This window comes from Emericellopsis cladophorae (assembly GCF_022114955.1).
Source record: "Emericellopsis cladophorae strain MUM 19.33 chromosome Unknown NODE_6_length_900724_cov_123_231613, whole genome shotgun sequence".
In the NCBI taxonomy this organism is placed as follows: Eukaryota; Fungi; Ascomycota; class Sordariomycetes; order Hypocreales; family Bionectriaceae; genus Emericellopsis; species Emericellopsis cladophorae.
In genome coordinates this window covers 293022-319192 of record NW_026250931.1, presented here as the reverse complement: position 1 = coordinate 319192, position 26171 = coordinate 293022, and the positions used below count along the sequence as shown (strand labels likewise).

General features: G+C 56.5%; 9 protein-coding genes across 9 annotated transcripts; 3 read left to right on the top strand and 6 right to left on the bottom strand.

The window, feature by feature from the left end:
- Nucleotides 1-1211: 1211 nt before the first annotated feature.
- On the bottom strand, nt 1212-2441 carry J7T54_001666 (uncharacterized protein; the record flags this gene model as incomplete). The annotated part of the gene is made up of 7 exons (XM_051503687.1): nt 1212-1377; nt 1427-1544; nt 1615-1893; nt 1980-2117; nt 2171-2231; nt 2319-2331; nt 2401-2441. 7 exons carry the CDS (start codon nt 2439-2441, stop codon nt 1212-1214), a joined length of 816 nt encoding a protein of 271 aa, XP_051364646.1.
- Nucleotides 2442-2946: 505 nt separating this feature from the next.
- J7T54_001665 (Pyruvate carboxylase) lies at nt 2947-7325 on the bottom strand (the record flags this gene model as incomplete). Its single annotated transcript, XM_051503685.1, has 13 exons — nt 2947-3054; nt 3109-3692; nt 3748-4459; nt 4603-4847; nt 4922-5088; nt 5143-6479; nt 6539-6600; nt 6661-6780; nt 6828-6897; nt 6954-6965; nt 7050-7057; nt 7110-7130; nt 7184-7325. The coding sequence occupies 13 exons, from the start codon at nt 7323-7325 to the stop codon at nt 2947-2949; spliced, it is 3588 nt and encodes a 1195-aa protein (XP_051364645.1).
- Nucleotides 7326-9958: 2633 nt separating this feature from the next.
- Nucleotides 9959-10772, bottom strand: J7T54_001664 (UPF0041 domain-containing protein; the record flags this gene model as incomplete). The annotated part of the gene is made up of 3 exons (XM_051503684.1): nt 9959-10220; nt 10325-10397; nt 10700-10772. The coding sequence occupies 3 exons, from the start codon at nt 10770-10772 to the stop codon at nt 9959-9961; spliced, it is 408 nt and encodes a 135-aa protein (XP_051364644.1).
- A 639-nt stretch (nt 10773-11411) lies between these two features.
- J7T54_001663 (putative glyoxal oxidase precursor) lies at nt 11412-13892 on the bottom strand (the record flags this gene model as incomplete). Its single annotated transcript, XM_051503683.1, has 1 exon — nt 11412-13892. One exon carries the CDS (start codon nt 13890-13892, stop codon nt 11412-11414), a length of 2481 nt encoding a protein of 826 aa, XP_051364643.1.
- A 211-nt stretch (nt 13893-14103) lies between these two features.
- Nucleotides 14104-14871, top strand: J7T54_001662 (uncharacterized protein; the record flags this gene model as incomplete). The annotated part of the gene is made up of 1 exon (XM_051503682.1): nt 14104-14871. One exon carries the CDS (start codon nt 14104-14106, stop codon nt 14869-14871), a length of 768 nt encoding a protein of 255 aa, XP_051364642.1.
- A 35-nt stretch (nt 14872-14906) lies between these two features.
- On the bottom strand, nt 14907-15840 carry J7T54_001661 (uncharacterized protein; the record flags this gene model as incomplete). The annotated part of the gene is made up of 4 exons (XM_051503681.1): nt 14907-15064; nt 15134-15252; nt 15335-15637; nt 15695-15840. The coding sequence occupies 4 exons, from the start codon at nt 15838-15840 to the stop codon at nt 14907-14909; spliced, it is 726 nt and encodes a 241-aa protein (XP_051364641.1).
- Nucleotides 15841-19613: 3773 nt separating this feature from the next.
- On the top strand, nt 19614-22678 carry J7T54_001660 (transcriptional repressor NF-X1; the record flags this gene model as incomplete). Its single annotated transcript, XM_051503680.1, has 4 exons — nt 19614-19828; nt 19885-20571; nt 20939-21497; nt 21620-22678. 4 exons carry the CDS (start codon nt 19614-19616, stop codon nt 22676-22678), a joined length of 2520 nt encoding a protein of 839 aa, XP_051364640.1.
- A 462-nt stretch (nt 22679-23140) lies between these two features.
- Nucleotides 23141-24220, top strand: J7T54_001659 (Peroxisome biogenesis factor-like protein; the record flags this gene model as incomplete). Its single annotated transcript, XM_051503679.1, has 1 exon — nt 23141-24220. The coding sequence occupies one exon, from the start codon at nt 23141-23143 to the stop codon at nt 24218-24220; it is 1080 nt and encodes a 359-aa protein (XP_051364639.1).
- A 572-nt stretch (nt 24221-24792) lies between these two features.
- J7T54_001658 (uncharacterized protein) lies at nt 24793-25842 on the bottom strand (the record flags this gene model as incomplete). Its single annotated transcript, XM_051503678.1, has 1 exon — nt 24793-25842. The coding sequence occupies one exon, from the start codon at nt 25840-25842 to the stop codon at nt 24793-24795; it is 1050 nt and encodes a 349-aa protein (XP_051364638.1).
- Nucleotides 25843-26171: the final 329 nt, after the last annotated feature.

Sequence of the window (26171 nt, the reverse complement as noted above, 5' to 3'; positions counted from 1 at the left end):
TGGCTGAAGCGCAACCATAGTAGCCGGGTCGTCCCAGGGGGCTCCGCCTCCAGTATCAACAACGGCCTCCCTTGTTGCTGCCGTGCTGCTGGCGGTATTGCTTGGACCGGATGGATGCCCGACTAGACGGCGTCCGCGGAGTCCGCCTCTGGTTCTGTAGGACGGTACTGTCTCCAACAAGAGCCCCAAGGCTGGGACTCCAGCTCGAGCTCATCCTTGACGATGGGACCCGAAGGGGGAGACACCTCGGAAAGAGTGACCTCGGTTTCCTGCCAATCTGGATCGTCGGAATCATCTGCTAGATCCTCAGTATCCCAACCGTCTGTCCTCTTCACACTCCTTCATCTTGTCGAGCACGCTCGCTACTGATGTGTGCAGTCTCTGCTCGTAACTCGCGGCTTGGTCATAGTGTCCTTTCTTTGGGCGATTGTGCTTCTGTCAGAATGTGTAGCTCCCATGGGTGATCGAGACGTACTACTCCGCCTCGACAGCCATGTCGGACTGAGCCAGCAAAGCTGCCCGGGCGGCCTCATCCATGGTTCTCCAGCCCACTGTAGTTTTGGCAACCTGAGTCTGCTTGCGACGTATCTGGGTCATCATGGCCTTTTCATGGCGCTCATGCTCACGTTTCTCTCAGCTCGCAGGCTCGATGTACGTCGACGGGCTTCAATGGTGTCCTTGTTGGTGGGAATATGCATCTTCAGCCTTGCGCGGTTTTGGCGGTGGCATAGTGGCTGACGTTGCTCGGCAACTGTCTGAGTGCACCAGGCTCTCTCACCTGTATGTAAATAAAACTTCATTGTTGTTAAGCACATCGTTATGCTAATCACTGTTCTGCTCTGTGGAGAGTGACGCGGAATGGGAGGATTCACGGTCCTATAGGTCCACCACCTTGAAGGTAGGGATGTGCCTGAGCAACTTGTTCATCAAGCTCTTAGGACATTTGAAGACCGTCGAAGCTGTTGCTTTCGAACTTCACAAGAGATTTTCTCACAGTGGTGTATTCAGTTGATGTTCTCATCTCGAATCTATTGAGGACGGTCCTCATCATGTTCTACTCAATGTCTAATTCTACGCCACAGACGTGATATACTCAATGAAAACTCCCTGAATTTTTCACACGCCGCATGCTTCCAGCTCTGATCCTCTGTCCGAGTGCGTACTCTCTCCCCCTTACTCCTAAAACTTGCCGTTTGTTCTACTTCTGCTGCCTATGCCGTTTTTCCAACGCTCGCTCTGCGTCCAGTCATCAGCTTCGTCATCTGAGGCACAGGCCACGCCAAAGAATCTATAGACTTTGTCGAGACATTGTCCGCCGTGAGAATGTTGACAATCTCCACGGCCGCGTAGCCACCGATGGCGGTGAGAACATGCCACCTGACAAGTCAGCGGGGATAGTAACGCGGTGCTTCGAGGCCAGACATACCATCCATGAAACTCCAGGAGGAAGGCAAAGGGCAGGCCAATCGTATGTCTTGCTTGGATCAGGTACTGGCAGGCAAATTCGTCAATGAGCCACAGCGCGTAGCCTGTTGCGAAGGACACTATAGGAATGGCAACGTCAGCATCCGTGCGCTTGTGGAAGGGGGGCACTATGCCTCGGGGGAAACCCACGGCAACCAAAGATGGACGCGTTGCTGATCAGCGCTCTTGCATGAGGATCAGGGACTTGCTTAGAGAGTCTGAGCCCGCGCGAGGCGATAATGTACACACTCAAGCCAAAGGCTGTGGCATGGAGAAGGAACTCGTCCATGACCATGTGGGTCACCATGACGATGGTGAAGAGAATGGACAAGATGATGCCCACAGTCCTCGTGCGCTCAGGCGTGACCTTGTAGGTGAGTAGGCGGTATATGAGCGGTGTCGTGAGCAGGTGCATAGACAGTTCGTCGGCTAAAGGACACACGACCACGGATCAGAATCTGGTTCTCTCACCTTCTAGTCCAGGAGAGAGAGGGGGTGGGAAAGAGACTACGCACCCATTTGTGTGTGGTACTTGAGCGTCATGTGGTAGCCGCCAGAGCATATTCCCACACCCATGAGACCGAGATACGACACCAGTCGCGGTCCGCGGGGGAACGTCGACGATGTTGCCAACCCATAGAGGCCGTAGAGCACTACACCAACCGTCAGCAAGATTACTCCCTGCTGCTGGAGGATATCGTCGTACCGAACGTGAGGCTGCTCAACGTGTTGACGATTTCTCCAACATATCGCGAAATGACGTAATCCTAGTACCCAAGAGATCGATCAGAACCGTGTCGCAACAACCACGTCGCCGTTGGAGATGAGCTGGATGAGCCAGGAAACTACCTTACCTCTTCGCAAAAGCTATAGCGAGAAATGTAAAGTCAGCACTGAGTATAGCGCCAGAGTGTGGAGGGGGATGGCCACACTTACTTGAGATATGAGGTCGGAGGACCCCAAAATGGCCCTGTCATGGCGATCTGTTCCCCGTGTGGACGCCTATAGGACGGGGTTGCAGTAGGATTGCGGCAGATGCGCGGGGTGAAGTACTTGCCTACCTTATATACTTGTTTGGATTCGGTATCAAACCGGCTGTCCGGCCTTTATCTGGGTCCGAAGCGGCAAAGGCCTACGTCAAGTTCTGATTTTCGGTAGGTACCTACGAATGTGCCAACGGACCAGACTCCTACTCTGGTGGATTGTCCCGACAAACGGCTAACCCTATACGGCTTGGAGACAGCACGGGGATGTAGAGTGCACCCTGACAGGGTGTCATGCTGTGATATGGTATTGACTGCTGGTAGTTCTTGGGCGGATGAACAAGTTCTGAAGATACAATTCATTTGGGACACATTTCTTCCAACGTCACCATCAGACTTCAAAAGGAAAAGCAACAATGTACTCATTGAAGAATCATAAACTCAGCAATATATAGCAGCTGAACCATCTGCCTCCATGCCCCAAGTCGACAATCGCGCATTAATTCTTGGTAATCCGGCACACCAGATCGGAACCGTCGACGCTGTCGCCCTCCCTGACCTGCAAGCTGGCGACCTTGCCGCTGTGGGGAGCAGAGATCACCATTTCCTGATATACACGTTAGCTGGGGAAGTCAGGCTGAGAGATATTCAATAAACGCACCATCTTCATTGCCGACAACACGGCGAGGGGGTCGCCCTTCTTCACATCCGAGCCCTCGTGGACGCGGAGCTCGACGAGGACGCCCGACATGGGCGCGCCGACCTGGCTCGAGTCGCTGGGGTCGGCCTTGGCGCGGCTGACGTTCTCCACGGCCGCCTTCTTGTCGACGACGGTCACCTGGCGCACCTCGCCGTTCATCTCGAAGAAGACCTCGCGCAGGCCCGTGTTCTCGCTGAGGGGACCGACGGCCAGCAACTTGAGGATGAGCACCTTGCCCTTCTCCAGCTCGACATTGAACTCCTCGCCAATCTCGGGCTTGGAGAGGAAGAACCGGGTCGGAAGGACCGACAGGTCGCCGTAAGTCTGCTGGAACTGGCGGAAGTCCTCAAAAACCTTGGGGTACATGACGTACGACGCAATGTCGCACTCGGTCACCGGTCCGCCCGTCTTCTTGCCGAGCTCCTTCTTGACCTTGGCAAAGTCGACCGGCTCGAGGAAGAGACCGGGACGCTTGTCGAGCTTGCGTCGGCCACGCAGAGCATCGGTGCGCAGCGGCTCGGGGAAGCCGCCATAGGGCTGGCCCACTAGAGGAGTTGATTAGCACAGTCAATGGGGCATATCTATGGAGTGGACTCTTACTCAGACCCTCAAAGAAATCGAGGACGGAGCCGGGGAAGTCGAGCTCTCCGGCGCGAGCCTTGACATCCTCTGGCGAGAGCTTGTTGGAGACCATGAACTGGGCAAGGTCACCGACAACCTTGGAGGTAGGTGTAACCTTGACAACGTCACCCAGGAGGTCGTTGGCCTGCTCGTAGGCCTTCTTGGTCTCGAGCCACTGCGAGCCAAGTCCAAGCTGCGCGGCCTGGAACATCATGTTGGTCAGCTGGCCACCAGGGATCTCGTGCTCGTACACTTCGGGATCGGGGCCCGACAGGTGGGCCTCGAAGGGGGAGTAGAGGAGACGGAGCTGCGACCAGTAGGTGTCCAGGCAGCGGACCTGGCGGGGGTCCAGGCCAGACTGGAAGTCGGAGCCCTCGAGAGACGCGAGGATGGCGTTGATGCTGGGCTGCGAGGTCATGCCCGACAGACTGTCGGTCGCGGCGTCGACGGCATCCGCGCCCGCGTGCGCGCAGGCAACCATGGATGCGACACCAGTACCAGCCGAGTCGTGGGTGTGTACGTGGATCGGGAGATCGGGGTGGTTCTTGCGGATAGATCCGATGAGGATGGTGGCCGCATGGGGCTTGAGAACACCCGCCATGTCCTTGATGCCCAGGACGTGGATGTCAAGCGCGACGAGCTTGTCAACGAGATCCAGGTAGTATTGCAGGTTGTACTTCTTCTGGGGGTTCTACAGGCAAACGTCAGTGAGCGTTATCCACTGCGGCGCCCGAAGGGTCAAGGGGCAGATATTGACTCTTCTTCGCCCACGAATATTGGGCCACCGCGAGAACATGCCGTATACGGCATGCAAGTAGAAAAAATTGTACTTACTAACATGTCACCTGAGATGCACACGGTACCCTCAACAACACCGCCAGCCTTGTGGACAGCATTGATACCAACCTCCAGCTGGTTGATGTCGTTCAGGGCGTCAAAGACACGGAAGATGTCAACACCGTTCTTCTTCGCCTGCTCGACAAAGTGTTCAATGGCATTGTCGGGTAGAGAGGAGTAGGCAACACCGTTGGCACCACGAAGGAGCATCTGGAACGGAATGTTGGGAATGAGCTTCCGCACTGTTTGATAAAGTAAGCATATGATCGACAGCTGAGGAGATCCTCGCGCAACACGGGCACGGGAGTAAACTTACTCTTACGCAGACGATCCCAAGGGTCCTCGTACAGGAAACGCATGGCCACATCAAAGGTAGCGCCACCCCAGCACTCCAGACTGTAAAGGTTGGAGAGCGCATGGCTCGTCTCCTTGGCAATGTTGAGTAGATCGACTGTGCGCACACGCGTCGCCAGGAGCGATTGACTGCATCACATTAGAACGACGGACATCAGCATGGAGGGAAACGGTTGCACGTACTGGGCATCACGCCAAGTGGTATCCATCAAAAGACATCCCTTGTAGTCGCGGACAGCCTTGGCGAAGGCCTTGGGGCCCTGATCGACGATGATGTTGCGCCAGCCCTTCTGGCATGGCTCGCTGACATCGATCTTTTGACCGTTGGAGGCAATGATGTCGGGCATGATGATCTCGCTCCTGAGCTTGGGCTCGCCAATCTGCCCCTTGATGCTGCTGCCGTTGACGGCGACATCTCCAAGGTACGCCAGGAGCTTCTGGGCGCGGTTCTGGCTGCCGACGAGGTCGAACAGCGAGGGGGTATCGTCGATGAAAGTCGTCCAGCAAGTTCCGTCGATAAAGGTGGGGTGCGTCAGAAGAGAGGCGAGGAAGGGGATGTTGGTCTTGAGGCCCCTGATCCTGAACTCGATCAGGGCACGGAGGACCTTTCTGCGCGCAATCTCGTATGTTGAGCCATGGCATGTGCACTTGACCAGCATAGAGTCGTAGTAGGGGGTGATGACGGCGCCGGCGAAGCCGTTGCCACCGTCGAGGCGGACACCGTTACCACCGGCAGATCGGTAAACCTCGATCTTGCCCGTGTCGGGCTGGAAGCCCTTGGAGGGATCTTCGGTGGTAATTCGGCATTGGATCGCGTAACCTCGGGTCGAGATGTGGTCCTGCGTCAGGCCGAGCTGGGACAGAGTGGCGCCGGCGGCGATCTGAATCTGCGCAGCGACAATGTCGATGCCCGTGATCTCCTCGGTGATGGTGTGCTCGACCTGGATACGGGGGTTGATCTCGATGAAGTAGTAACGGTTCTGCTGGTCGACGAGGAACTCGGCCGTTCCCGCGTTGCGGTAGTTGACAGACTTGGCGAGCTTGACGGCGTCCGCCAGGATGGCGTCCCTGGTCTCCTGAGGCAGGTCCTTGGCGGGGGCAATCTCGACGACCTTTTGGTGACGGCGCTGGACGGAGCAGTCACGCTCGTACAGGTGGACAATGTTGCCGTGGTTGTCACCGAGGAGCTGGACCTCAATGTGCTTGGGTCTGTCGAGGAAGCGCTCGACAAAGACGGTGCCGTTGCCAAAGGCCGACTTGGCCTCGGATGTGGCACGCTCAAAGTGCTCCTGCAGGGACTCGGGCTCGCGGACGACGCGCATGCCGCGACCACCGCCACCGTAGGCAGCCTTGATGATGATGGGGAAGCCATACTGGTCGGTGAAGGACTTGACCTCCTCAAATGTCGCGACGGCGCCCTCGGTACCGGGGACGACAGGCACATCGGCCGCAATGGCGAGCTTGCGGGCTGAGACCTTGTCGCCGAGCGAGTCGATGACATCAGGCGAGGGGCCGACGAACTGCGCAAATCAGCACGGTACTGTACATGATGGCGAATCCTAGGCGATGGGAAGCTTACAATGAGACCGGCCTTCTCGACGTTGCGTGCGAACTCTGCGTTCTCGGACAGGAATCCGTAGCCTTGGAGTGGTTAGTTCGTCTTGGCGAGTCGTCTGTAGCTTTCTGTAGAGAGGAACCAACCAGGGTGGATCATCTGAACGCCATGTTCGACAGCAATCTTGATAATCTCGTCACCGGCAAGATAGGCTCCGACGGGTGTGTATTGACCGCGCTTGCCAATGACGTAGGCCTCGTCGGCCTCTGCGAGCCCGTCAGTACTGTTCGTGGGAGGCGGGAGGTAGTCGTACTCTGCCTGTGCATGCTGAGACGGTCCTCATAACTGAAGACGGCGACAGTGTGCAGCGAGAGCTCGTGAGCCTGGGACGGTGGTCAGCGCTCTGGTCAACCAATTGGCCATGTCGGACGGCACGTACAGTTCGGAAAATCTAGCAGAAGCTCCATGTCAGCAATTGTCCAAGCTGTCTAGGTTTGCTCTGGGAGGCCCAGGAAAAAGCAGGGAGTTCTCGTACTCGAATGGCTGTCCATAGTTAGCCAACGGATTGTACATTCACTGGCGCAAGGAGACTCACGAATTTCACCACGGTTGGCAACTGTGAGGAGAATAAAGATCAGCGCAGGCTCGCGAAGCTTTGTTCCAGAAGACGTGACACACCGAGGATCTTCTTCAATTGCATGATGCTCGAGTTGGCACGGATGTGGTGGACGGTGGGCGCCTCCTTCACGTCATCTTCGTCTTCGAAGACATCGGTGAAGGTCAACGGCTGTTGCGGGACGACGGCAGCCATTGTGACGGCTCTTCGGGCGTATCGCGCTGAGCTGGAGTGCGGTAGCTAGGTGAAGATAGTAGCGACGAAGCTCGAGCAGGCAAGAAGAGCAGAGTCGGGTCACGCGGTACAGGAGTGCGAGGCTCGCTGGTTTTGATAGCGAGTATCTGCCAGGCGGCGGGTACGTAGGAGGGGCCGGATTCGGTGATGGCGGGGTCTCAAGTCACACAGAGCAGAGAGCTCGACTGGAGCTCTTGGTTCTTGGTCCAGTCTCTTGCTCGGCCCAAGGCTGGGGGTGGGCGTGGCGGTGGGGTATCTTGATCAACAAGTTGCAGGGGGTGGGTGGGAAGGCCTGCTGCTCTACGTAGTACAGGCGGGATAATCCGTAGCTTTCGCCAGATCTGATCGACCGATAGGGTGAGGTCAGGTAATTTGGTTTGAGATGTGGGAGATAAGTAACCGTGTAGGAGAGGGGTCACGTCGACTTGAGTGTCTTGCCAGGCGGGTGAGGTTACGGTATCTGCTCTGCCTGGCCCGTCTCGGGTGACGCAGTTTTGGCAATGGCGGCGCGATAGGGCAGTAGAGCACCTGCAGCACCAATCACTAACTAACAGCCGCCGTCGACGGGCACTGGCACTGGCACTGGCTTGGACTTGGAGCCCCGCCATGAGCCGAGGGCACTGCGGCTGACATTGGTGGTGGAAAACCTTCTCAAGCTGCTCTACACTGTCCCGTGAGCAATTGAGTTTGGGGAGTTTGTCTAACAGCCTAACAGTCGATACATCATTACTGTGCTAAGCTTGCAGTAGATCTCTGGTCTGGAAGTCCCAGATGATTGGCATGTGTCAGTCAATGTGTGTCATGGATGGACACCTCCGTGCTCGGCGAGGCTTTTCTGACGCATCGGACAGAGGAAAGAGAGAAAAACTGGCACAGCGATTGCGAATTTCGGTCAGTCACAGATTGGCGTGAGACACTTTTTTTTTTTTTTTCCTCTTCCTTTTTTGAGAGAGGCGAAGATGTCGCGTAGGTAGGCCTGCCGCGAGGCTGTACGTTGTTAGTAGCTCCAGTCGCGCTGCCACCAGGCGGGCCAATCAGTGCGCGCTGATAGTGGCCGATTACGTCTTCTGCGTTGTCTAATGGTAAATCCCGATGTGTAAAAACCCTCATACACGAACGTCCCAGGACGCTGACACTCTTCGACGACCGACTGATGATTCTAATGAGCATCAAGAGGTACCGAGGGCGTCACGGATGTCGAGACGCGACAGGAGGCTGCGAGAGCGCGTTTCCTCGGGTCAACTCGCAACGAGCACGCTGCTGTGTGCTGGATTCGGAGCTCTGTCCCTGACTATTCTCGTGCCTCGACTAACAACATCTCCAATCACGAGTGACCCTGGCCCGAGGTCCACCAGCGGGAACCCCTCGGCCTTGGGACCGAAGCCCTTGGAGTTGGGTCGGCTTTGCGCATCCGTGGGGCGGTCATCAGCTGCTCTGGTCCTCTGGGAAACTTCTCGCTTCGAACGGCATGGCATCACCCCCGAGTATCGATAGCCGGGTAATAAAGGTCTGTTCGGGGCGCTTAGCGAAAGGGGATTCGACGTCCATCACTCTACGGTTAATTGAGGATTCAGTACTAGCCTACCACTAGGTCTGCATACTTTGTAGAATCGTAGGTACCACCGTACGCACAGCAAATAAGCTTGACCCCCACGGGGCAACGGAGATTCGGCATTGTATCGTTAGATGGCGGCTACATGCCGGTCTGCAACAGCACTGTCATGTGAGGGTCAAGGCTTGTGGGATACGCAGATCACCCTGCAAGTCCCTGAAAAGACTCATAGTCACTCCGTGAATACTGGACTAAGGCCCAGACTTCATATCTCCAGGACAACACATGATCATACTGCTTTCAGTGTTCGGCATCTTGAACATGCCAAGCACAATGTTCACCACCACCAGCGCGTCACTATGCATTGCCACGCATGCTCCACGCTCCCTCCAGCCTGTAGGCATCACGTTCAGCGAGAATCGTGCAACCTGAGTCCGTTCGGTCAGATGTTCTTTCGCCGATGCCCAACCGGTTGGCATCTACTGATCCGGACGGCTAAATGTGGTTACCCGCGGGTCCCAGAGCAGCTGCCAGCAGTTACCGTGATACCATGCTAGGGATGCAGGAACAAGGGAATGAGCCAGTCCACCTCTTCGATCCCGAGATTTCACGCCCACGACGGGACTGGCCCGCAGCAGAAGATCGTACGTAGCCGGTCCAGTCCAGTCAGCACTGCGCCGGACGTACGGCCGAGACGTCGAGGCCCCAATCGGCTACATCAAAAGGAAGATTCAGTCGGGCGTGGCCGGAGATGGTACGGGCCAAGGTACCCAATGAGTTAGCTTGCCAGTGCGTGTCGATCCGGGGAAGAAAAGCGCCAGCGGGGGGAACCGCAACTGGGGGGAGGAAAAAAGATTCACGATCTGGATACCTGTCCAGTCTCAATTACAGTACAGAGAAAGCCGTGGCCGTCCGTCGTGTCTTCCTTCTCTTTCACCAGGCTGTCCAGCCCGGTGAGCCCATCCAGTCATGCGATGGGGCGGAAGAATCTCCCAACAACAACAACACCTCTGCATGTCCCTTCTGCTCGTCCAGGTGGTCCTTACTTGCCGACCGCGCTCTTCACCTTGTCCTCCACCTGCTGCACACCCTCCTTGGCCTTCTCCACGCCATTCTCCAGACTCAGCTTCTCCTTTCCACCCCAGTGGTGGTACGACATGTATCGGTACATCTGGGTCAGCTGCGCGCCCTCGTTGACAAAGTGGCAGCCAAACAGTAGCCAGTTGCGCGGCGAGACGGCCAGCGAGTAGCGCATGAAGGTGGCCGAGTAGATGCAGAGAGCACCCGTCATCTGGCCAGAGATCCTATCGTTGCCCACGTGTTAGGTCAGGTTTCCATCAAGTAGGGAGAGAGGGCGCGCGCGCGCGCGTGTGTGTGTCGTTCTTTCGGATACGCTGGGTTGTCTCACAGGTCAGGGCTCTTCTTGGTGTCGAGGACGGCGGCAACAGGGATACCGAAGTTGGACACGGGGCCCCAGAAATCTGTGAAACGCGTGTCAGCCATGTGTTCTTGAGATCATTTGTGTTCGGTAATCTGTTCCAGCCAGTGTCCCCGCGTCGGCAAGTCTGCCCGGCGATGTCGTAGAGCTTCGCGCGAAAAATCAGGAACCCCCAATGTCCAGACGTGGGGTGCGCAAGCTGCGGACAAGGACTTTGCCGGCGCACAAGACACTGCCACGTGCTGGCAACTCTTTCCGTTGTTTTCTGGGCGTTTTCTCTCTCCCTGTATCCCCTCCTGTTTCTACCAGCTCACACCCATCTCCTTCCTATCAGGTTATACGTACGTGTCGAGCAGACGTAGTCGAGCATCGGGTTCGCCCGGATCTTGGCGTTGGCGGCCTTGATAAAAGCAGCCATCTTGAATAGAGTATCGACGACCGTGGAAGGTGAATTAAAGGCGTGGTCGAGGGCGCGAGTTGCTGGTGTTGAGCGTCGTGCTACCGCTTCCCCAAGAATTGTTGCGGCGGATACCGGAGCTTGCATGCAGGTCACGTGATGTGATCTCTTGCACCGCAGGCCGCTTTTCTTAGGCGCAGCAGTCACAGGAATTGAGAAATGTCGAATTTTATGAACTTCCCATATTCACAGTAAAATCAGTTTACCTTGTTCTTTGACCTGTCGGTATTCGCGTGAGCAAACGTTTTGCTTATTCAGTCCCAGTTGCGATGCCGGCAGGGAATCCCAAGCTTATGGAGCATTAACTACCTACCCGGTACCTGCTCGTTCAAAAGCATGATCCTGAGCAGCTGTGCTGCCATTTTGGCTCAATCAAATGACTAGCACATCTCGCAATATTCCGCGCACATACTGTCAAGGCTCTATTACGCATTAATGCCTCTAAACACAGTCGCCTAGATACACCATCCTGGTGCGTGGAGCTCTGGGGCTGCTATCAACTAATTACTCAACTCCTAAACATTTGAATAAAACAGCTGGTCATAAGCTGTCAAGAAAAGGACCGAACATATACCACATTGAAAGAATCAAACCCTCTGCCTACATGCCAGGGCGAGTGAAGCCTTCGCCTTCAGGCCAATTGCCCAGCTCGGCGGGATCGCCACCAATGCGAACGAAAACACCCACAGCGGGAACGCCGCCGTCAAGAACAAAGAACTGATACCACCCTGGCGTGCAGATGTAGGGACCAGGAGGTGCAGTGACCGTGCAATCGGTACCGCTGCACGAGACAGCGGGAAGCAGTGTGCGAGCACCCATGGAGTTACCGTGGGTGCTAGAGACGGAGCCAAGGAGGGAGGCGGTGATAGCACCGTTGACGGCTGGCGACCCAAGAGTGAACGAGTACGTTCCCTCAAAGTCCCAGTCTGTGTTCTCCATGGTGAACGTGGGACGAGGCTTGCCGCTCAAGAGGTAAGGGGGGTTGAAGACTTCAACGCGGTACTCTTGCGGGTTGACACCATCTTGAGGATCCGAGCCGGAAACAAGGACACGTCCGTCAAGGAGGGTCAGGGCTTCGGAGTGGTACATGCGCGCCACCGTGGTATTGGCCATGACGGTCATGCGGCTGCCCGTCGGCTTCTCGGGGTCGTAGAGGATCGCGTTGAGGTTGGGCTTGGTCGCAAGTCCGAAACCAGCCACGCCGTGCATGGCACCGTTCATGATCAAGTAGGTACCATCAGGCAGAGGTGCCATGCAGCTCATGACACGCTTCGAGGGCATGCGTTCCAGGACCCATTCTGGCTCGGCGGCATCGGGATAGATGGTGACGCAGTTGTCCAGAGCATTGGCCACGCCCTCGGTCGAGCCACCACAGATGAGGATACCGAGAGGGTCGCTGTAAGGGGCCTTCTGAGGGAGCAGGACAGATGTGCCTTCGAGAGGGTATGTACGTCCACCCATGGGATCATTGACCGCACCGGGGATGTTGGGCAGAGTCTTGATGGTCTCAAAGGTGTTCTCATCCAGGATACGAGCTTCGTTCCAGTAGGAGACAAAGATACCCTTGGACGGCAGAACGGCCAGGTAGGGGTAGAGGTTGTTGGGGTCAGTCCGCTCAAGCCACTCCATGTACAGCGGAGCACCGCCTGTGAAGGGAAGGATCTCCAGAGTAGGGACAGGCGCACCGTTGGAACCTTCCTCACCACCGACCACGAGAATGGAACCATTGGCCATGTTGAGTGTGGACGGGTACCAACGACCGTCCTGAAGGCTCAGGATATCAACATCCTCCTCCCAGTCGTTGGTGCCCTGAACCCCATCGCTGCCATCGGGAGTGTACAGACGGACACCGTAGGTTGACTCGCCTGACCAGCCACCGACAGTGAGTTGCCGACCAGCCTTGTCCGGGAGCGTGACACCGGCGGCACAGAAGAGATCGGTCCTCACGTTCATTGTTCGCCAAGCAAGGTCAAAGTTGTCAATGGCACTCAGATCAAGTTCGTAGGCACCCGTCGAGTTGGGAGGGCCAGTCGTCCACTTCTCGAGGAAGGTGACCTTGCCGTTGACGGCTTGCGAGGTCATGAGGGGAATAACCACGCCGCCAATGAGGAACTCGTAGCTGCCTGCCTCGGGCGTGCCGTCTTCGGGAAACTCCCAAGAGTACAGAGGCTCATCGCCGTCCCAGAAGTAGGTGGTCATGCGAGAACCGCCGCCACACATAGCGCCGCCGTCACCGGCGCAGGCTATGTCGCACTCATCATCGTCCACAATGCTGGCACCGTTGACTTCAATATTTTCTGGGTCACCGCAATAGCATTCAACGCCGTACTCGAGACCGGCAGCAGCGTATCCGAACTCGGCGCAGGCGTCGGTGCAGATCTTGGGTGTCAAGGTGCCATCGAAGATAAGTTGCCATGGGAAGGTACGATCCAGACCCGCATTGTCAGTAACGCAGCCAGCATAGACCCAGTCACCAACCCTCTCCGTTGCCCTGGGAGGCTGGTAGATCGTGGGTTCGCCACGGGAGAAGATGCTCATCCTGTTTGGTCCTCCACAGAATTCGTCACTGTTTCCTCCGCAGGCAGTGTTACACTCGGACTCACTATCGGCAAGCTCGCCGCCGTTGTAAATGGCGTTGCCGCAGAAGCACTGTGTATAGTATTGGGTACCAGCGATAGAGTATCCACGGCGATCACACTCAGCTACGCAAGAAGCAAGAGTGAGCTCGGGGTCGTCGGGGGTTTGTGTGTTGAGGATGCGGCCATTGACCATATCGGCCCAGCAGCCATAGTAGTCCCAGCCGTCGGGAAGATCGGTGGGCACAGGGGCGGTAGGGCTCTGCGAGGGTGCGTCGTCCGTGGTGGATGGGTCGAGGGAGGGTGTGGGAGGTGCATCGCCAATGGCGTACACAGAAAGACGGTCTCCTGCACCACAGAAGTCACACTGGGCACCTCCGCAGAGCATGTTGCACTCGGATGCGGGACGTTGGGTCGAGCTGCCTTGGAATTCATTACCGCAATAACACTCCCATTGGTACTCAACGCCGAAATATGTGTACCCAGCGCAGTTTTCGGCGCACATTTGAAGGGTCATCTGGTAGGATGTCATGGCGTTCGAGTTCAGAGTGCGAGCCGCAGGAGAATCTGTGTAACACCCGGCCCAGGTCCAGGAAAGCACATTCTCGGGTTGACCGGGACATACTGTGGGTTCCTCAACAGGCGCAGATGACATGGTGGTAGATACAATCTCTTGCTCCGATTGAGAGGAGGTGGTGGTGGTACTCGAGGTTGAGATGCTCGAAGGGGTGGGAGTGGCCGATGCTGAGGATGAGGGAGAGCGAGTCGTCGTCGATGCGGCTGAAAGCGAGGGCGATGAAGTGCTCGACAGCGATGCCGAAGGGAACGAGGAGCTGGGCGACGCTGGAGGAGACGAGCTAGGCGAAGCTGAAGCAGACGAGCTAGGCGACGCTGAAGGAGACGAGCTAGGCGAAGCTGAAGCAGACGAGCTAGGCGAAGCTGAAGCAGACGAGCTAGGCGACGCTGAAGGAGACGAGCTAGGCAAAGCTGAAGGAGACGAGCTAGGCGACGCTGAAGGAGACGAGCTAGGCGAAGCTGAAGGAGACGAGCTAGGCGAAGCTGAAGCAGACGAGCTGGGCGACGCTGGAGGAGACGAGGAGCTCGAGACGGAAGCCGACGTAGAGACAGCACTGGAAACAGGCGAAGAGGAGGACGAAGACGACGAAGAGGCAGCGCTCACCGCAAATATACTACTGGGGGTCGTAGTTGATGCCGAGGAGCTAGCACTCGTTGATGTGGTTACAAATGCTGATGTGCTTGTAGGCGTGGAACTGGCCGAGCTGGTAGTGGAACTCGTTGGAGAAGAGCTCGAGCTCAAGTCCGAACTCGTCTGTGAGTCTGACAAGGTCGTCGAGGGTGTCGTTGTGCTTGGCGAGCTCGTGTCGCTCGACGCCGAAAGTGTTTCTGTAGTAGTTGGAAGGGGAGTGTGCGAGACTCTGATTTCCCATGGTCAGCCAGTCTCCTTTCAACGCTTCCACACTTGACAGCCCGGAGACTCCAAATCGATCCGCATATACACTTACGTGGTGGCCGGTGGCCCCGAAAACTGCAGCTTGAAGTCATACACGTTCATGTGGCCTGTGCCACCGCACAGCTCGGTCCTGTTGCCCCTGCAAGCATAACTACATTCATCGGCTTCGGCGAGCTCATGGTCGTTGGTAATTGTGTTGCCGCAGACTGCGAGTATATGGTTAGGAGATGTTCAAGGGCCATGGGTGCTTGACCCATGATAATCATTTGACTTACAGCATTCTCCGCCGAACTCGACGCCCGCGAGGATGTAGCCGCGAGTGGCGCACCCCTCAATACACTTTTTGACAGTCATGTCGACGGGATCGATCGAGTGCTCCTGGCTCGTCAACGCCCTGTTACCGGGGGAATCCCTGTTCATAGTCAACTTGCTGTCGCCCTCGTTGTGAGTTTTCGGGGTTGCCTTGGAGCACCTACGTCCAGCAGCCGATCGCTTCGTAATCCATCCAGCCAGGGTTTACATCCGGACCTTTGCGCTTGTACAGACTCAAACGATTCGATCCACCGCAAGGTTGGTCCTCATCGCCCATGCAGGCGGTGTCGCAGTCATTGGGGTCAGCTTCTGAAGCACCAGGGGCCAACTTGTCGCCACAGAAACATTCTTGATACCACTCTGTACCAAAGGTACTGTAGCCCCGGTCATAGCAGAATTCACCGCACATCTCGTTGGTCATCTCATCATTGCGGAAGCTGTCCTTGTCGATGGTGCGGCCAACATCGCTGTCTCCCGGTCAGCACATGTGCGGATACTCGTGGTGTAGAGAACAGGCGCCCTACAGGTAACAGCCCTGGTACTCCCATCCTCCTTCGATTTCGATTGGCGCCTCCAAATCTCGTTTGTGCACTGCGGTAGCATCGGAGGTGTAAGAAAGAAGGGCGAGGGTCGCCAATGACACCACTGTTGACCTTGTCATTGTCATCATGGCTGCCCCTTTCTGGCGCAGTCGCACACGGGCAAGACGCGATGCTGTGAGGCAAGCAATGTCCTGCAGAGTAGGATTAACAGGGGGCCAGATGCGTGATCGAATAATCAAAATTTAAGAGGGAAAACGTCAACAACCCATGCTCGACAGGAAGCCTCGACTTCTATACGTGCACGGGAGCTTCGTTCAGCTTCAGCAGGGTGGTGGGCCTCACTAGATTTAATGGGCTTAGACGACACTGCAAGGCGGATCTGACTCGCCGGCCGGCAGGTCTGCCCGGCGATGTACCTTTTCGACAGTCCCACGTTGAGCTATTCATATGGCCCCATGGTATTGCTGTGGCCAGTGACGGGGCACTGCTACTGCCATGGGTAGTGGCGGTGGTGATGAACTAGTAGGGGCATCAGCCAGCCTTGCCGTGGGACATGGCCCGGCCGTCGAGCTGGTGGGCAACAATCATCTCGAAAGCCACGCGAGCTGAGGGAATCTGAGAGTCAATGGCTTGTTAGATGGGCTGGCTGTCCGCCGTAATCCTGTGCTGACTCTGCTGGCCGGCGGGTGGAGAGATTGTCGCAGGGGTGCCGTGAGCTCCCGTTCTTGGCGTGCACATTCTGCTCGCGGAAAACGCGTTGCCTGGTGATGGATGCAGAAGCTTATGGACTGTCCCTCGCAGGACGCGATACGAGGAGCCCGCAAGCCCCCCAATGGTGTGCGCATTCGAGCTCTCAGGGTCGTCCAGCTGGGTCGATAGCGTCACGGGCGGGCTTGGCGCCAAACAGCCACGCGCGCTGTGCTGCAGGCCACGAAGAGGTGAAAAAACGAGGGCAAACTAATGAATGTGGTACGGGTCAAGTGTTGCTATCATCAGCGGAAGGAAATGTGATTTTCGACTTTCACGACATGGTTCAAGGATCAAGAGTCAAGACCATCACTTGCGGTTAATAAGGCAAGATCGACAGTGGACATTGCTGTGCCTGTGGTGGCACTATGTGGCTTGCTCACCGGGCTGAGCGAAGGACTGGAAAGGAGGAAAGGAGGACCAAGGGGAACAGATCGAGCAATTTTATTGTTGATTATTGAACCCAACCTTGACCGCAGTGAGGGAAGCCTGAGCTTCGGGCGTGGACATCTCCAAGAATCAAACATGAAGCCAGGGCGCTTTACGATCCCAATTACCCAGCAACGACTGGCCCGCCCACCAACAATGGGATTCTACATGACCAACCTCGCCCCACACGTTCGAGTACCGTAAGCGTGCTGAATATGAAGGCGACGTGGGAACAACTCAGTACGCGCCTGTCGCCTTGCGTGCCAACTCTGCATGATGAGCAAGCGGTCATGCCATAAGCACCCATGATGCCATTCCACGTAGTATTATTACCTACGCGTGTCGGTGCCGCCCAGTCCCTTCTGCCCGTACACCTACATGTACAGTACTTGTATTGTCAGTATAGCCCTCCACCCCCTCATTTTGGCAGACCGTAATCAAAATTGTCGCCAAGCAAGTCGAGGCGTGGCTAGATGGTTAAAAGACCTTTGTTCGCGTGAATCAGAGCGTAGCGCGCAGCCTCGACCATTTGATGGTTCGCTATTCCTGCTCTAGATGCGGATGGTGCCACGTCCAGCGGTGCCACAAGGCTGGTGTCCGGCGAGCCCAGGTATCTGGTTATCAGGTCATGGCATGACCTATGTACGAAACGTGAATAACGTGCATAGCTGGCGAGGTCTGGTGTTTGGTGGGGACGATTAATAGAGATGCAAGATCTGAATCGGGACATTGGCCATGGCTAAAGCTAAACTCAAACTATTGGGGTCACTACATCCGATCCGGTAAGGTAACGACTGAATCTACAAGTGCTAAAACTTAGTGCCAGGGGTCAGTGCGGCCGGCCGGTGGGCGGTGGTGAGACAAAAAAGGAGACCCTTTCTGAAAAGTGAAAACCCATCTTCATTCTTCACTCTGTGTGATCATCCGAAGCAGTCGGCAGAACTTACAGGGGGATCCTGTGATACTCGGGTCTAGGGACATTGGCAGACTGCTTGCAGGATTTTATAGTGTGCTTTTCATTAGCAGGGCTCCAACAAACGCTCACACAGATTGTACGTATAGTGCTCAACATCTCGTACCCAAAACGTGCCGGCGACCCGCCGACAATCTGCCAAGAGAGCGCCTCTCCAACAATGACCTGAACCTGAGGTACTTGTAGGCCTGTAGCACTGGGATCCACTGCTGGCTTCTTGGGCTTGTCCGAGCAATCATGTGATCTCAGATGAATTGTACAAGTACAGTCGCTGTGCTAAAAGTACACGTAATGGTACATAGCTGACCCTGCAACATACGAAGAGGCCACCAGCTGTTTTTGCATGAATATGATACGACTGTAAGTAGTTTTGCAGCTTGCAGCTTGCAGCTTGCAGCTTGCAGCTTGCAGCTTGCATCTCGTATTATGTATGTCCGACTGTTTGATACCAGCCGCACGCCTGCATTTCGGTGCTGATAAGGCTTCTAACGTTGCTTCCTAGCCGACACTCATGTGACGAGCTTTAGACGACCAACTAATTACGGCGCCATGGTGACAATAGCTCAGCATATCCGCACTGAACACAGGTAGACTACCTGGTAGACTAGCGGATTCCATCCGCCTCACAACATACGAGTCCCGCCCCAGGCCGCCTGGGAGTCTGGGACTCGGGAGGTGCGTCCAACATTATTCGGCCTCGGAATAAGCCAGTTGAGGCGGGAAGAGCGAGTCAGCTGTCAATGAAATGTCAAGGCGATTTATGCTTTGGAATGCATAAACCGTTTTGCTATATTGTATTTTACAACCAGCCCTACGTCGCGACTGGAACTCAGGCGCCTCAAGTTATCAATGTGTGGTGGCACTGGTGTGATCCTTGCTTTTTCCACAGCCCACGCACAGCCCCCACACGGGCTTTGTAAAAAGGAAAAAGGACAGTGACCAGTGGGTAGCGCAGGAGGCATTCAAGGCAAGCGACGGTCAGAGCAGATCTCCCTGAGACAAACAGCAGGCTAATAAACGCCTCCTCACAGATGTTATCAGCTTTAGAATCCGCAGAATTCACTACCCTATACATTTGTGATGTCAAGGCCATTGTCGTCACGTGACAGCGCGACAATTGACGTGTGCGTGATCCGGAAGCAAGCAGCGAGCACATCTAATTACCACGCGAAACCAACAAGTAGACATTGAGCAGCTACGCGGTCGGGGCAGCGCGTTTGCTTATGTGCCCATACTCTGGATGGCCTTGTTGTCAGACGTCAGTCGCCATCACGCAGAACATGCTGTCGCAAGCACGTGCTCGCCTGGTGTTTGCCAAATGGAGAGCTCTTGAGATGTAATTTTTGCAGACCATGCAAATTTGAAACCTTGTCGCTGACGACTCGAGTGATCTGCGCGCGGGAAGACGAAGTTGGCTGGGATCTAATGTTCCTGTCTTGGTGAGTCATGTTGAGTTTGCCTCTGCAGCGCTTCAGCAGCCTGTGTTTTTCAACTTCACTTCATGTGGGTCCCGTCCGCTCAGTGCAATGACAAACCTCGACAAGACTCGCCACACCTTTGAACTCGGAGACTCTGCAACCTCGTTCAGCCTACATCGTGAATCTTTTGAACATTACCGAGCAACCATCGCTCTCAGCCTGAGGGTTTTCTTGCTAGCCACACACGGTCACTGCCGTCTGTTCAGAACGTCATCATCATCACTTCGAGTCTCCGCCCACTGCACAGTCTGCGTGGCACGGAAAAGACCTTGCCATGAGGGGAGGAAAAGGGAACGGCCAGCGGAGACCGGCGTTTTCGGGAAGTCTGTCCAAGAACACTGCCAAGAGCAGCAACGGCGACTCACCTGCTGCGAATTCTTCATCAGCAACAGCCCAGCCCAAGTTGAGCGCGCAAGCCCAGGAGTTCGTTCCCGGCCAGCCCTCAGAATCCTCCCAAAAGCCAACTAAGCCCTCTAAACAAGCCAAAAGGTAGGGGTGAAGCTGTGGACCACGACCACCATCAGACATCGGGCTAACGTGAGCAGTGTCCCTGTCAGACCCAAAAGGCAACAACGGCCCAAGGTCATAAAGCCCCCCAAGTATGGCGGCACGGAGCGCGGCACCACTATCCAGGAAGACATTGTCGCTGGACGCTTGTCATGCAGTATCTGCACCGAGAACGTGACGAGACGGAACCCCGTCTTTAGCTGTCCCAAGTGCTACAACGTACTCCATTGGAAGTGTGTCAAGGAATGGGTGCAGTACCAGGACGACGCCGAGAAGAAGTTCCAAAAAGGCATCGAGCCATGGCGAGGACCATGCTGCAACTCGGAGATCCTGGGGTTCCCCAAGGGACCCACATGTTGGTGCGCAAAGGAACCCTTCAAGGGTCCATCGCCTGCGACGCTTCCGCCACACTCGTGCGGTGAAATGTGTCAAAAGGAATTGCCAAACTGCGACCACCGATGCATCGAGCAGTGCCACGCGGGGGTCTGTCCGCCATGTCCCATTGTCAATGAGATCTCGCTATGTCACTGTGGTGCTCACGAGGAGCGCAAGTCGTGTCGCCAGACGGACCGCAACGGCAAGTGGTCTTGTGGCGAGCCTTGCAGGACGCTCCTCCAGTGCGGCACACACAGTTGCGAGAAGCCCTGCCATCCGGGGCCATGCGAGCCTTGTCACCTCGAGTTCGACTCCATCTGCTTCTGCGGCGAGTTCAACAGACGTCTACGGTGTGACGAGCGTGAGGAGATACGGGAGTGCCACAACTCAGAGCTTGGTGATACATGGGAGGGCTCTTATAGTTGCGGGAACAAGTGTGATCGACTGCTCGATTGCGGAGTCCATCGATGTCTCCAGACGTGCCACGTGCATGATGAAAAGTCGGCGGCCGGACACTGCCCTTGGTCTCCCGAGCTTGTGGTCAGCTGCGCCTGCGGTCGAACCTCACTCGAAGCACTAGAGGCACCAGAGCGCCAGTCATGTCAGGACCCCCTGGCTACATGCGAGGAAACCTGTGGCAAGGCCCTGGTCTGCGGACATCGCTGTCAAAGCAAGTGTCACGAAGGCGAATGCCCAGTCTGCCCCCAACCCGTGCAGTTGCGGTGCCGCTGCGGACGTGTCTCTGAAGAAGCCACCTGCTGCGGTGGCCATCTCGGGCAACCCATGTGCTTCAGCATGTGCCGCGACAAGCTCAACTGCGGACGGCATCAGTGCCGGGAGCACTGCTGCCCCGTCGAGAAGAGCGGCCCTCGCCGGCAACAGCGCGAGGAACCCATCGAGCATATCTGCACTCGTGTGTGTGACAGACCGCTCAAGTGCGGCAGACACTCCTGTCCCGAGCTTTGCCATCGCGGACCTTGCCCTCCCTGCCGCGATGGCATCTTTGAAGATCTCACCTGCCATTGCGGCAGCACCATTCTTCGCGCGCCATTGCGCTGCGGCACGCAGCCTCCGGTCTGCACGGAGCCCTGTCAGCGAGAGCCGTCATGCGGTCATCCTCCTGTGCCACATCCTTGCCACGGCGACGACGCAGACTGTCCAAAGTGTCCTACACCGGTCGAGAAGCGATGCGCATGTGGAAGGCAGACCCGTAGCCACGTTCCGTGCCACATCAAAGAAGTCTACTGCGGCACACCATGTGGCAAAGAGCTTCCTTGTGGGCACAAATGCACAAAGGCCTGCCATAGAGAAGGCGAGTGCGAGGGATCCACGAGACCAGGCAACTGTTGCAACTTGATTTGCGGCAAGCCGCGCAGTATCTGTGGTCATCCCGACCAGAGCCTGTGTCATGGCAAGACGCCTTGCAGCGAGTCCCTGCCATGTCCGGCCAAGGTCACCATCACGTGCGAGTGTGGTCACCGAAAGAGCGAGGTCAAATGCCTCGCTTGCGACTCCAACCTCGACCCGGCGCACAAGACGATCCAGTGCGACGACGAGTGCGCACGTCTGGCACGCAACGCCCGTCTTGCCGACGCCCTGAAAATCAACCCTGAGACTGAGCTCACCGACCACGTCCCCTACTCGGATGACACGATCACTGCTTTCCAGGAGCTCAAGAATTGGGCAGAGAAGATGGAGCGTGAGATCCGCGTCTTTGCCGCCACACCTGGCGAGCACAGAATCGCACTCGACCCCATGGATAATCGCAAGAGGCAGTTCATTCATCTCCTGTGCAAGGACCACCGCTTGACCACCTTTAGTCAAGATGCCGGTGTCCATCGTCACGTCACCGTCGAGAAGCCACTGAATTACCCAGGCGGTCTGCAAAAGACTCTTGGCCAATGCGTCAAGATCCGCGCAAAGCAAGCGGCCGAGAAGAAGGCCGAGGAGGCCGCTGCCCAGGCCCTCGCCCAAGCCCCCTTCAACGCCCTTCTGCTCACATCAGTCGGGTTTGGGCTGACCGTGGAAGACATCAAGGAGGGCATCGAGTTTCTGATCGTGGCGCAGGGCTTCGTTCTCCAGAGCGTCAAGTTCCTGCACACGGAAGAAGTGCTGCTCCGCATCACGGCGTCGTACTCTGCCTCTCTCGGTCCCAATGGACTGGAGAGTGGTCTGCTCTCTCTTCGCGATGCCATTGTGCCTACCGTAAAGGACCGCGACCTCGCTGGCAACGTGGTCCTCGTCGCTGCCGACTGGAGTGACCACCTGACACGTCGCGAGCGGGTCAAGATGGACCCTGAGGGATGGAATGCCATTGCTCGCAAGGTCAAGGAGCCGCAAATGCCTGAGGAGCCAGCGGCCGCCAAGGGCAAAAAGGTCCTCATGGCGAAGAAGAAGCAGCCCGAGGCCAAGGGGGCCTCCGCTTGGGGAGTCCTGCAGCCGGACGCTGAGGCTTGATTGCATGACCATGGAGAAGCGCAGTTGGTTGGGATATGATCAGTGGTAGCAGCATAGGCCGGTGTTAGTAGTGGGAATGAGAACACAAATCAAGCGTCCCATACGGGTGCCTACTGTTGCAAATGGTCATGTCAATAAAGTCTTGTACAGCCTAGAACCTTGTACTCGCAGTTCTGAGAATGAGAGCCTGCAATATAATACTGCGCTGGACAGTAGAGTGGGAGCTGGTTGACAGACGCGGTCCGGGGTGCTAATGCCGAGGTCCACCACCGTCACCTGCCGAGATCGCCATCACTTCCACCTCCCAAGAATCATCCTACCTCACTTCTTGAGCTTGCTCGTGTACGACCACAGCTGTGATTGCCTTTCGAAAAGCAGCAAAGCATCCAACTCACTCCAACTAAAGACGAACCACGAACCGCACCAGAGGGCAACGCGACCCGCGCGCGCACCACCATCACGATGGCTTCCCCATTCCCCTTCGCAGCGGCTCCCGACATTATTCGCTCCCACCAGAAAGATGCCTACTTCACCGGCCACCTCACAAACACCCTGACCGACCTCCATCGCCGCCTCCTCGGCGCCCGCTCCGCCCACGCTCTCGCCCCCGAACTACGCACCGTTGCCTCGCTGCTCTACTTTGCCCTCACCACGCTCCCCGGGAACCGGACGCTGGGCGAGGAATACTGCGACCTGGTACAACTCGAAGGCCACACTGGCCAACTGCCCAGCCTGCGACGGAGGGCAGGCTACATTGTCGCCTCGATCCTGGTGCCGTACGGCGTGTCGCGGGCGCTGCCAGGTCTGCGGACGCGGTTGCGCAGGGTCCTAGAAGCCCGCCTCGCCGTCCAGCGGCAGAAGGACCCCAAGTCACGGCAGACGAGGATACTGGAATACATCCTGCGCCATCTACCGAGCCTCACCCCCTCGGCACCGCTGCACGCCCTGACGCTGGCCGTGTTCTACTTTAGCGGCACGTACTACGAGCTCTCCAAGCGCCTCCTCAGCCTGCGCTACGTGTTCACGCGCAAGGTGCCCGACAGCCCGGATCGAGCGGGCTACGAGGTCTTGGGCGTGCTGCTGGTGATTCAGATGGCCGTCCAGGGATATCTCCATGTTCGCTCGACACTGCAGGCGCAGGAGCCGCCGAGGGAGAGAGTCGGGTTCGAGGCCGCCGCCGCCGCCGATGTGTCGCTGGACCACGACAACTCGTACTCGGCGAACAATGCCCTTCTCCCGGGCAGCGGCGGGATCGGGACCGGCCAGGGCATTAAGATGGACATTGCCGCGGCGACGCATACACCCGTTGGCACGACGCCGCGGTTCGCGTTGACGGATGACAAGACCATGGCCTACATCAAGGGCAAGCAGCAGCGCAAGTGCACGCTCTGCTTGGAGGAGTTGAAGGACCCAGCGGCTACGCAGTGTGGCCACGTCTTTTGTTGGGAGTGTATCGGGGACTGGGTCCGGGAGAAACCAGAGTGCCCCTTGTGCAGGAGAGATGCCCTGGTGCAGCATATCCTGCCTCTACGAGTTCTTTGATGAATAGAACCCGCATGCACAAGCATTGTATGAATCACACACCACGACGTTGTAAGGCTTTCGAGTAAGCTTGGCATATCTCGTTCAACATAAATCCACATCATGAGCAACGCAACGCAATGTGACCCGATCCCTTCCAGTGGTATCGTTTCCCGACGCTGCCCCATTCTCGATCCTCATCGTCCATTAGTCGCTCCTAAATCCTTTATACCGCAGACCTATATCATGAATACAGAGTTTCGCCACCAGCTTGTGAGCAGGCGGACCACGCATAGTCGGAATCTCCGCAATTGACTCATTATGACCAGCCCCAGCTCAAGACCAGCTTGAAGCTCGCATGCCATTGCTCAGGCTCCTGCGAAGGCGCCTGCAACACCTGTTCGTTCATCCGCGGAAAGTGATACACGTGACAGCGGCCGTGCCGTGCCGTATGGGTATTTTCAGTGGTAGAAGATGTAGACAAAGAAGAATGCAAAACACGGAACGCTGAACGCCTAGTCTCCCGGTGTGATTGATGCCCAGCCGTACAAGAAGAGGAGATAAGATGTGTTTCGTCGCCAGCATGAGAGCCCTCAAACTGAGAAGAGAACAATCTCGCCGCGATCGTTTTGGCGCATTCGGAGAGATCGCCAAAGCTCCTTCTCCGCAGCATGTTTCGACATGTCGACACCGGCGGCCTGACGGTCGCGATGGAATCGCTTGAGCACCTTGTTCATGCTACAGCCGCGATCGCTCTCGGGACCTTTGTTGACATATTTGAAGAGCACCTCGGCTTGGGGCTTGAAGAGGATCATCTGGCCATCCTGGCCGTCCTTGCTATCTTTGGAGCCAGGGCGATACTCAATCAGCTTGTCGTTCTTGTCACGTGACGAGTGCTTCTTGGACGTCTTGCGCTTCTTTGTCTTCGTCTTGGTGTTGCCTGCCATTATCCCGAATATGCTGTTGCTTTGACCGTGCTTCGAGTGTTTCGAGTGCTTGCTCTTCTTGAGTGGGCTGAGTGGGACAGCATCACCGCCAGAGTAGTCGGGGGATGGCGGGAACTGTTGGCGCATGAGCCCCTTGAGCCCACCGGTCAAGCCTGAGGACAGGACCGGAGGCGCGTCTGTCATGACTTGGTCGCCTGGCACATCTACGTGCAGCCGCTTCCTCTTCTTGTCCGTCTTGGGGTCGCCTTCTTTTCTGCGCCGTTCGGCCTTGGAGGCAGCCGGGGTATCATAGGGGCCGACGCCGTATTCGACAAGAGGCTCCTTGTTCAGGAACTGAGCGGCATCCAGGGAGTCGTCTTCGTTGCGTTCATAGCGCACTAGAGACTGACTCTCATCTCCTTCCTTGACGTGGACCAGATCGGTATTGGAGGCATTCGGTGTCTGCCCGGTGGCGACGAGGAAGTCGAAGACATTGGGCACATCCACTTCAGGGACAGCAGATGGTGGTGTCGGGGCCTCTGGTGGGAAAGCAGCAGGCGACCACCCGTCGTTGGTCTGTCCAGGGAACTCCTTCCATTCGTCGGCGTCTTCCACGTAGGCGTGTTGAGCCATGGCGCTCTTGGAGCTGTTGTTTGTCTTCGCCTTCTTGTTCTTTTCCTTGTAGAGGGCGCCTTGGTACTTCTGTTCCTCTGACATGCAACTCTGGGCAGTGTCAGCAAAGAGCTAGGTTTCCTCTGAGCGTAGGTTCATACCGTGTGTGCGCGATACTCGGTTCCGGGGAAATATACCATGCAATCAATGCAAGTAAAGGTGGCGCCGCGACAGCGGTTGCGGTGAGGATCGAGCTTCTTCTTCGTAAGAACGTCGCCACAGCCCTATATGCGCAGACGTCGGGTTAGTTGGCGTAGGGGAGCGAGGTTGTCAGTGGCAGAGAGTAGACACGGATGCAGCGCGGTGGGGGTTTTTGAACAGGGAGCCGTTGTGCGGTTAGGGGCAGAGTCGTGTGTAAGAGCCAACTACGAAGT